The sequence below is a fragment of the Physcomitrium patens genome, chromosome 6 (genome assembly GCF_059467195.1).
Source record: "Physcomitrium patens ecotype Gransden chromosome 6, ASM5946719v1, whole genome shotgun sequence".
Classification (NCBI taxonomy): domain Eukaryota; kingdom Viridiplantae; phylum Streptophyta; class Bryopsida; order Funariales; family Funariaceae; genus Physcomitrium; species Physcomitrium patens.
This window is the reverse complement of record NC_143415.1, coordinates 11,955,144-11,965,865: the sequence shown is the minus strand read 5'-3', so window position 1 is coordinate 11,965,865 and position 10,722 is coordinate 11,955,144. Positions and strand designations below refer to the sequence as shown.

Below are 10,722 nucleotides of genomic sequence, written 5' to 3'. Positions count from 1 at the left end.
ACCACTTCCTGCACATTAGTAGTTATACTTCTAGAATCCACCCTCAGTTAAAGAGTTGGAAAAAAAACACTGGTTTGATTGCACCATTAGGGCAGGCAAGTGTTTGAGTGATAGTGCATTAGCTAAAATGTGGCTGTAATTTAAGCTACAGAAGAAGAAGAAGTAGTTGTATAAGGGGGGGAGGGGGGGGGGGATAATAACAGAGTTCACCACATGTGTGTGGGGGTAAGTAGTAGTAGTAGTAGCAGCAGCAGCAGCAGCCGCATGCTTTTATTTTGTCAGTTTGGAAGGGATGGGTGCCATCCACCCACAAAACTGACAATTCACCTTCTTATTCCCCCTCACCATGTCAGACGTAGATCCAAACCCGCAGTGCCCTTTTCGGAATCAATTATATTCATTTTAATATTTTTGTTCTTATTTTCTTTCTTATTTTCTGTAGTTTCTTTCGAAAAGCACACAGCACAGGCATGAATAGAGGAGCGGCTGCACCAGCACAAATTGTGGTGGTAAGATGAGGGCAAGAACACAGATGCGATGCAAATCAGCTCCTATTTGAGTGTGTAAACTCCACTCAATCAGCTGCCACAAACTTAATCAGAGGAATTAGAGAGCTATGGCATTTTTTTTTCTCTCTCCAGTGAGTGCTATATTTAAAGTTCTGGCAAAGGAATCATCAATGGGCTGAGGTCTGACAGTTTTTTCTGAGAAGGGGTTGGTTAACATTCAAGAACAGCAACAGGCCCTCCCCCTACTAAAAATTGCTGTTAAAGCCAGTAACAAAGTGAGCATGCCATTGTTCTGACATGAAAAAAAAAAAACGTGAAAAAGATAAAAAGGAGAGTTGAGTAAAAAGGGAATATGCTGACTGGATGGGAGAGAACAAGAGAACAAGAGAGATGCAATGGGAGCAAGTAAGTATATCACATTGCAAGTAGTGCCCCCCCCCCCAATGACCGCGCAGGAGATGCAGAGATAGCCATCAGGGGGAGGAGGAGGACGTGGAGGGAGGGGGTCTACTGTTGTGAGGTGTGAGCCAGGAGGAGAGCAAATCAGCCGGGAACGGGGGGGGGGGGTGCTGATCCCGCCTAAATTAACGAACTTACCGCGGGTCCGAGAGCGCTCCGACCCGCAGCAGGTCGAATCCCCGAGACCGACGAGGCGCGGGGAGTGGGAGCGGGGCGAGAGCGTCGCATAGGAAGCGGGGAATAGACATTGATGGACCTGGGAAAGAGCTGGGGCGGGAGAAGGGAAAGGAGACCTAGACCGGACCAGACCAAGGCACGCAAAACAGTCACAGAGTGAGTGAGTGATTAAGTGCGTGAGAGTGAGTGTAACTACAACTCACCCCGCCCCCGTGATAATAATGTAGAGAAGAGCATAACATGGAGGGAGACGGAGAGGACGGTGGGCAACGAATGAACGAACAAACGAACGAAGGAAGGAGAGAGTAACGGTGGGTAGAGAGAGAAAGAGAGTGAGGGAGAGAGCGCGCGGAAAAAGAGAGCGAGCGAAGGAGGGACGGAGGGAGCGGGAGGGGGGGGGGGGGGGGGGGGACGACGACGACGACTAGAGTCTCACGGCCTTGGTAGAGCCAGCGTTGGCGTGTCCAGTCGCCTCATTCATTATAGCGGGTCTCCCTCGTCTTCCTCGTCTGCTTGCTGCTTCTGGAGCCTCCTGGGATTCAATACCAAGACAGAAGAACGAACTCAAGCAAAGCTTCAGTTGCAGTAGTAGTACTCTCGTAGCCATCATCTTCTCAATCCCAACGCCATCGTGTGGAGACTCCTCCCCCTCCCTCCCTCCGTTCTTCTTCTAATTCTTCTTCCTCTCCTCTTCCTCCTGGAGCTATACAATTGCGCTTCTGTCGCCAACGGGATCATTGCTTGCTCAGGGCGGAGGAGCATCCGAACATCGGATTCTTTGTTTTGCGAGGTTTTGCTGGAGTCTTTTAAGGGAGTGGTGGTATTGGTAGAAGCGGGAGACTGAGACGAGGTGGAGTGCGCACGGAGCGTAATTTCTGTAGGCGTGTGGTGAGTGTTGAGGTTGTGGCGAGAGTGGCAGTGGTGCGTTTGATGGATGGTGGCTGTGGATGGTAGCGTTAGACAGGCGTGGGAGCAGTTATGATTGACGGGTTGTGCGAGGTGGGACAACCTAGGGAGATGGATATTTTAAAGCGTGGTTTATTCCGTGCGGGTTGATCCAGCTTGGGTTGTTGTTGGGGGTGCGTGAGAGAGGGTCGGAGCTGTGCGGTACTGATGACGTTGATTCGCGTGGGTGGATCCAAATTTGATTAGTTTGGTGGAGACCTAGCTCCGGCTGTTTGGTTTAAGTTTGGGTTAGAATTGGACGTGGTGAACACGTGTTTCGAGATTGCATTGTTGTGCGACTGATTGTAAGTGGCTGTGCTTAGGGAGACAATGTTGTTTGCGAATCATTTTGAACTGGTTTGCACCTTGCTTCGCCTGTGTTCTTGCCCGGACATCTTTTTGAAGATCAACTAGAGGTCCAACATTAGTTGTTTCTACCATTGCATTGATCTGTGACTGTAAGCCATAAATAATCTGTCGCTCGAGTTGTGCTAACTCTCCTTGTATCCTTGCTTTTTGGAGGGCTCAGTTTACACTGTTTTTTCATGAGACTGTTAGATTAGAGGTTCCTTTCATTCAACTTCCTGTACTATCACGTAGCCAGTACCGGGGTCTGCCGATTGTTGTCGGCCATTCAGTGTAATGACCACATGTACTATGATTTTTCCAATGGTACTTCATGGATTTGTTATTACTCTTGCTGGAGTCTTATTCTTGCCGGCTTCGCAACGCTTGGAAGTTCATAAACGCTGTCTATCGCTTGTTTCGCAGTAGGGAGTCTGGACGGACAATCTTGACAAGCTGCATTTCGAACCCAGTCTAATTTGAACCACCTTGGAATGGGATCTTTGGTACAGTGGTCGCCTGCAATATGTCGATGTTCTCAATGTCTACAGTTTACGGGTATGATTCCTCTCTCCTATTAAACTTTTCTTCGACATTAAATGTGAGCCTGCAGGGACTTTGGAACGCTTTTTCCGCTTGCATTGTTACTGTGAAAAACCCGTGACTAATCCTTCCATTCAGTTGCTGTAGCCTTTGAGAAATTTATCTGGTGAGATGTCCATCAATTGTAGATCCCTCATTTCAAGCTATCCTCGCAAGTCTTGTTGATGCACAAGTACAACCTTCTTGATTGTGTTGATCGAGGCAAGTTGCATTTTCTTTTATAGACCGACGACGTGTTAGCAATACCTAAGAATGTCCCACGCTCTCTTACATCTCCCGTTTCGAGGAGATTGTGCCCGAGAAGACGAAGTAGAAGACATTGTTTCATTAGACACAGATTATGTGAGCTGGATGTACTGGAGTGGTGTTAACTGCCGAGGCAACGGGGGTTTTTTTTACAAGAGGTTGCAGCCGCGCTTGCAGCCGCGCTTGCAGTCGCGCTTGCAGTCGATTAGGTGAAAAGAGCCTGAGCGTTCTCTGACAATTGTAGACTGATTTCACAATAAGTATTTGATTTACTTGGAAAGATTGCTTAATTGAACAGCCATCAGTACACAGAGTAACCACCGCCCCTACCTAACAGCAGTGAGGCTGTGAAATTCTTGCTTCGTCGTGCTCTACCGATAAGATCTCTAACAGAAACTAGATGAAGTTGCTTGACATCTATCCCTCTGTAGAATAATTCAATCCCGAGGTACGTCGCTGTCGAATCGACGAACATGCTCAACAAAAACCCTAGCTTCAACCTCGATGTCTCAATCAGCTATGGTTATTTTTGTTATTATTGGCTTTATTGCCTTTTTGTGGTTGTGATTACAGTTCTGTGTTGATCGAGAGCGAGGTCGTTCAACGTAGTAGACAAATGCTCAGCTATTTGAATGTTCAATTCGATGAAAAAGAGTAATAACTGATGGTTAAATCTCGTGGTGTCGGCTGTGTGCGTGGTTGGATTCTGCTATGGCCAGCTCGTTCGAGCTTCACGACAAACATTTTTGCAGCATCTTGTTTCAATTACCTGTTTTGTGTTCTAGATATATGTCTAGTAGTGAACATCTGTATTGTGAGTGTTTTCACCTGGATGTTGAGACTCTGGATGATATTATTTTTGCCCTGGGTCTCATGGCTCGAATTTCAGTTAACAAGCTTATTTATTCGAATAAACACTTTCTCAATGCATCAACTTCCACTTCAGTATGGGGGTCTTTACTTTCCTTTTGAAAAATGCATTCTCGTGACATCCTGTAGAATGGTTCCCGAGCACTCGTTATACCTCGATGAATACTGGATTTTGTCATGTCTTTATTATCAACTTAGCGTCTAATTTATTTTAGCTAATGAATCAAGTGGATTGAATCGCGCAGAATGCTTGATGTTGAAGTCTAAGTTTGCGGTCACTTTGGGAGTTGGTCGCTACTTCAACAGAGTGCTTTCAAAGTGACCCAGCGAACGTCTACCATAGCGTCTTTGATTCAGCACTACAATGCTGTATGTTGTTTTAGGATTTGGAAAAGGATCGACAGGAACAATAAGTGGAGAACTGATCGGACTTGAAGATCATCAATCAATCTTGGTCGCTAATCCATCAGTTGAGGCTTCTAGATGCCCCAACGCCTTAGGGATCGGGAATTCCTCTTACATTTTGTTCCCTCGTTTCTGGAATCTCATGTTGAATCCCAGTGTTATTGCATATGGTCAACATCCTGGTCAGGATTAGCGGACTTAGTTGCGCTTCAATGTTTAATAGGCATCGGAAGTGGCTGAAGAAGGACGCTCATGTTTGGTATTTCAAACTACTGTCCTCCGACATGCAAACTGCATCACTGTTTGCAGGTGAAGGAACGGTTGCTTGGGGATATTTTGGTGAATTTAACTGTAGAGAATTGAACTGGGATGATCTGGTCTTCAAGGGACAAGGAGGCCTACGATCAACGCTTAAAGCTAGCGAAGCGGTGGATCTATCAGCATTAGATATCTCAACCTTGAGAAGTAATACACTGGTGATAGTGATGGCATGGGACCGACACCAATGACATAGCTGTCAAGCCGAAATTCTTGGAAGTTAATTCTGTTAACTTATTCAACAGCTATGCCTTGGTGGCCGTCGCATGTTTTGATCGTAGGGTTATGTCTTCTCAGCTTCTTCGTTTGGCCTCTGGATGGGTGCGATGGACGGCAGCCATCACTTTCAGGTTCGTCGGTCGTGAGGGTCAGCCCTTTTTGAACAGTCGTTTGCATTTGTTGCTTCTTCTATATCTTTTATAAGTAGGGAGCTCCTTTGCGGCCTTGAAAGCAACGAACTTCTGAACTGCGTGATATGAAGCAAGTGGTCACTTTGTGGGACGTTTGCAGTTGGTTTTGCTCCTCTGATACCTGGAAGGCGGCTGCTTTCCAATCTGGTTAATCCTGTCTCAACTCCTCTAGAATCGCTGGTACCGACACCAATACACGTCACTTACACAACCCCTCCTGCATCCTCCGACACTGTTCCAGGAACACATGTGGCTAGCTACACTGCTCAAGCTGTCTCACCTTCGCCAGTACCTTTGACTCTTGTTCCTGGTCCTGCTTCGTCCCCGCTGAATCTACCTCCTAGTCCCACTGTTCGACCGCCAGCTTTAGTTCCAGCATCAGCACCGCCAAGTTTCCAGGATGGACCGGGACCTGTACTGCCGCCAATTAATGCTACTGCTCCTTCTCCTACTCCTTCCGGTACCTATAGTATTATCTCACTCTTTGGTTGTTGTTATCTTCTAGAAGAGCTGCACGTTTCAATCTCATTCCGAGGTGATTTTGTTTCTGCAAGCAGACATTTAATTCAGGATATGATGTTTCTCTCTTGAAGGAAAGTCGCATCCTCTTTACGTCTTTGTATTTGTGCATGACCAAGTAACTAGGGTAACGAAGAATTTACTCCAGCTCAAATTTTTCCTTGGTGCTGTTAGAGGACTGAGGTTGGTATTACATGACTGCTGTGTATGGCTTTATGTTTGATCTACATGGAGCTGTGGACATTCTGATACTCTGGTGGGAGGCTTGAAGCGCGTGAGTAACGCTTGCAATGCATTTTTACCTGTGCTTGCAATGTAGTCACTTGTTAAACTTGTTATCTCATTTTTGACCTGCAGGTTGCTGTGCTGTCAATATGATCGCTAGACCCGGATCAAAGGCTTCTGATTGCGAGTGTGTCTACCCTATTAAGGTTGTTTTTGAGATGGAGAATGCCTCTAGTGCTTTCACGAACTTGACATCCCAATTTCAACACGAGTTAGCATCTCAACTTGAACTCATAGACATACAAGTGCAGATTCAAGCATTCCAGTTTGGTAGCAATTTTTCTCTCAACATGGTCGTCAATATTGGGCCTCTTATAGGTTTAGCCTTCACACTTGACAAGATTGACAGTATCAACAAGACTCTCAGCTCCCATTCGGTGAAGTTCAGCAGTATTCTGTTCAGCAATTACACCGTCGTGAGTGTCACAGCGTTTCTGCCTCCTCCTCCGCCAATTGGTGAGTTAGTGTCTGATGCACATAATACTGGATCGATGGTGAAAGTTACACGAGACTTCCGTTGAAAGGGAGATCAATGGATAATACAGTTACGTCTCAACTTTCCATGTGTTTGACCACATCCGGACTCGGTTCTGTATATGGGAACTCAATATAATGATGTGAATGTGTTGCGGCAGGTAGTTTTGTGCCTAAAACTGCACCAACTTCACCACCTCCATTTCAAGATCGGAACTCTACTACTGGTGGAAATTTGCCTTCTTCTGGTATTCGTTGGCATCCATGGAAAATAGGTGTAATTGCAGGTGCTGGCACAATATGTCTACTTTTAATATACATTACCTGGAGGGTTTTTCGGAAAAAGAAGAACGTCAAGAACCCTGAATCTTCCAACAAAGGTATCAAGATTTACAAATTCCACACTATAATTTATGTTAATTCTTATTTTTTACATTTTACTTCTTAAATTTTTAGTATATGAATGTAGATCAACTATTCATTCTTTCTTATGATCACTTATAAAACTCACTTGGACTATGTTGTATATCATTTGGTGTGGAAGTCTCATCTTTTGATTGCTTCCAGCTGCAGCAGTGGCCGCAGTGTCCAATCCTCCTGGTACGTCTTCAACGAGAATGGTTACGACTCGTGAGAAGTCATTTCCTAGGCCTTCAAATACCAGAGATTTTTCTTATGAAGAATTGCAGGAAGCAACCAATGATTTTTCTCCAGAATGCTTCATAGGTGCAGGGGGGTTTGGAAAAGTTTACAAAGGAGTTTTGAGGGATGGTACAGAAGTGGCCATAAAGAAGCTGACAAGTGGAGGTAATCAAGGAGACAAGGAGTTTATGGTGGAGGTAGAGATGCTAAGCCGACTGCATCACCGGCACTTAGTCAAACTGCTGGGGTTTTATTGCTCACTCGAACCTCTACAGCAACTGCTATGCTACGAGCTAATACCGAATGGAAGTCTTGAATCGTGGCTGCATGGTAAAAGCTTTTTCCGCCATTTACACGAATCTATTTGAGCTTCGCTGCAGTGGAATATAGTATCTGTTGGAATTAGTGTTACATGATGTACAAGTGGCTAATTAATATTTAGTAGCAGATATGAAAGACTTAGTCATTCCTATCGAAATTTATAAAGATGAAGTGAATCTGAGATTTTTCAGTGTCTTTGTCATTAATTCGTGTAGTTCAGAACTAATTCAAAGTTCTAATGAGACGATCTTATTGCTGTTAAGTGGAAAGGTGCTGATCTTGTGATTGTGACAATTGTGCAATTATTGCAAAGGAGTTTGTCACAAGGACGGCTTGGCTGTTCAGTGCTTCCTTCTACACAGAATTCCAGTTGGGGGAGTTTTTCCTCCTGCTCCTTAGAATGATTTGTCGAACAAATCAGTTAGAACAATTTAATTTGGGATTTTTCAAGATGTGAGAGCTGTTGGGTGTGCAGGACCTTTAAGTTTATCGCGTGGTCCTCTGGATTGGAATACACGCATGAAAATAGCTTCGGGAGCTGCACGGGGTTTGGCCTACTTACATGAAGATTCTCAACCTTGTGTGATACACCGAGATTTCAAGGCCTCTAATATATTGCTGGAGAATAACTTCAGTCCTAAAGTTGCTGATTTTGGACTGGCTCGCTCAGCCCCGGAAGGTCAACAGGACTATGTGTCTACTCGCGTGATGGGCACTTTTGGGTAATTATTACGTTCTTTTCCACAAGTTACTTCTTGTACGAGAATCAATTTTAGACCTGATTTCTTGTCCTCTAAATCAATTTGAATGTATTACTAGAATTCAAATGTCTTGTTTCTACTCTTATGTTTACTTTCTTGTCTGACAGATATGTGGCACCTGAATACGCCATGACTGGACACCTACTGGTGAAAAGTGATGTCTACAGCTTTGGAGTAGTGTTGTTAGAGTTACTCTCAGGCAGGAAGCCAGTCGATTATACTCGGCCTCCAGGAGAAGAAAACATAGTCGCTTGGGTGAGTCTTTTAACCGAGGGCCTCTCTTTCTGTCAGGATACCTTTGGTAAATTGCTGATTGCCTCTATTGTATGCGTAGGCCCGACCATTAATTGAAAGGAGAAACAAGCTTCATGAGTTAGCAGATCCTCGGATGGGAGGCAAATACCCTTCCGATGACTTTGCACGTGTGGCCGCTGTAGCTGGTACCTGTGTAGCTCCTGAATCGAGCGATAGGCCAACAATGGGAGAAGTAGTTCAGCAACTGAAGTCGGTCATTCGCAGTCATGATTATGCATCAGGTCGTGACACAGAAAGAGGTATGAGCAGCGAAGGCGAGAGAGAAGGTCCTGTGGATACTCCTACATCTGTTGCTGCTTCAAATAGGTCATTTCCGATCACACGGCATGCACACAGGTCCACAGTTACCACGTTTGGATCTGATGGCTCATCTTCCATGTTCTCATCGGGTCCCTTTTCGGGTCTTATTGGAATTGAGAACGACGCCTTGACAAGAACAACGGTGATATCTGAAGACCTACAAGAAGGCAGATAATGAAGTGGTTCATTTTTCACTCTGCTCAGTTAGCCTGAGCTCATGAGGATCTTTGAAAACTGCCGTCACGGAGATGACGCATCTGATGAATTAAGAATAACGCCATGGTTCTGCATTGAAACCACGGTCCGAATCATGGTTTATCCTTTTCAGTTAGCTACTACCTGAATCTTAGCTTTCAAGCATAAGAACAATCATCTAACGTACCCGGATTGCGATAGACCTGAGTTGAATGGAAGCTGGTCGGCACCTGCTGAAAATGTAGAGATTGTTCAAGACCACAAGAAGGCGTAATTTCTGTCTTGGAAATGGAGATTGGCAGTGTCACGAATGATTGATTCCAACAATTTGCGGCTGAAGATTGCCGGTTCTCTCTACCTTTATGCCTTTACTTCTGGCATAACATGCTCAAGAACCGTGTTCAAACATTTAGGTGAATATTAAGCTCCAAAGGGATGGGACGGGTATCTCGCGGCGCAACATCGGAAAAATTGAATTGGTCCTTGTTCTGGCAATACTGGGCATGAAGGAGCAATAATGTGCTCTTGACCCAGGCTATGACCCACAAGCTGTTCTGTTTGCGCTCCTGCGGGGTTCCGGCTTTCAGGATTGGTTGATGTAAAGTATCCTGTATCACTATGTTGGTCTCCTGAGAATTGTGTATCTTCAATATCTGTACGAAGTTTTTTGAGTCAAGGGCTCGCTGATTGGAAATGCCAATTTTGTTAAATTTTTTTCAAAATTAAGAGGTGTGAGCAGGTGTGAATTTGCACTTGTAATCTGACTAAGTAAGTTGCTCAAATTTATGATATTGAATTGTATAATTGCATCATCATGATATGATAGTTATGCAAGTGTAGGTTGAGAATGCAGAACTTCCAGCGGTAAACTTGCAAACTTCTGTGCTTTTGCAGTCATTTATTACTGCTTCTATCAGTGCTAGTTGTTTCTAGTAAACATCCTACTTCCAAATAGAAATGACATTCGTTGTGACATTCTTGTCAAAGATGTCCTGCGGACAGATGTCCTCCCCAAGACATCCATCCACATGAGTCTCTTCAATGGCTAAGGTTGCATTGTTGTCCAACTCCACAAAAGAGTAGGCAACAGGTGGAAGCTTGGTTGCTGCTTGACTCCAAACAAGTTGCATAAATAGTTAATGAGGTGCTCGCTTGCACTTCACTTGTCCACCCCTTCCCTGCCCTTGCTTGTCCATGCCTCTAGTTATTTTATGGTTGTTGCTCCAATGTTGCCTACTCCTTGCCCTGTGTCATTGTTGCTTGCTGCCCCTCTACTTTCATCAATAGTTTGTGGCTATAAGCTACCCTCAACCTCTTTGTATACCAGTTGCATTTTGTATGGTTGTACATGTATTTTTATTTTATTTCTTTATGTATTCTTAGTTCTAATTATATGTTTCTTGATAGATGATAAATGTGATACATATGAAGAATATAGGTTGTTATGTTTGGAACAGTGCAATAAAAGATAAGAAAAAGAAAAGGGAGAGAGAAAAAAATAAAAATAAAAATAAAAATCATATTGAAATGTCAAGCAATGAATAGTGTTCTTTGATTCTAATATAATTTTTATTAGAACAAAGTAAAGAAAAAGAATAAGACATAATTCTAAATATACCATAT

The 10,722-nt window shown here is 44.1% G+C and overlaps 1 protein-coding gene across 12 annotated transcripts; it reads left to right on the top strand.

The window, feature by feature from the left end:
• The first annotated feature begins 1,560 nt into the window (after positions 1-1,560).
• LOC112283806 (putative serine/threonine-protein kinase PBL23) lies at positions 1,561-9,867 on the top strand. 12 transcript variants are annotated; one of them, XM_024523000.3, is made up of 11 exons: positions 1,583-2,033; positions 2,862-2,993; positions 4,400-5,227; positions 5,388-5,747; positions 6,164-6,547; positions 6,727-6,945; positions 7,133-7,165; positions 7,343-7,537; positions 8,004-8,250; positions 8,397-8,544; positions 8,624-9,867. In XM_024523000.3, the coding sequence occupies exons 3-11, from the start codon at positions 5,125-5,127 to the stop codon at positions 9,077-9,079; spliced, it is 2,145 nt and encodes a 714-aa protein (XP_024378768.1). In that variant the 5' UTR covers positions 1,583-2,033; positions 2,862-2,993; positions 4,400-5,124; the 3' UTR covers positions 9,080-9,867. The 12 variants fall into 12 exon arrangements, with proteins under 12 accessions (XP_090107405.1, XP_024378768.1, XP_024378767.1 ...); XM_090251279.1 differs by having other exon boundaries at positions 1,561-2,033; positions 2,865-2,993; positions 7,133-7,537; XM_024522999.3 differs by having other exon boundaries at positions 5,529-5,747; positions 7,133-7,537.
• Positions 9,868-10,722: the final 855 nt, after the last annotated feature.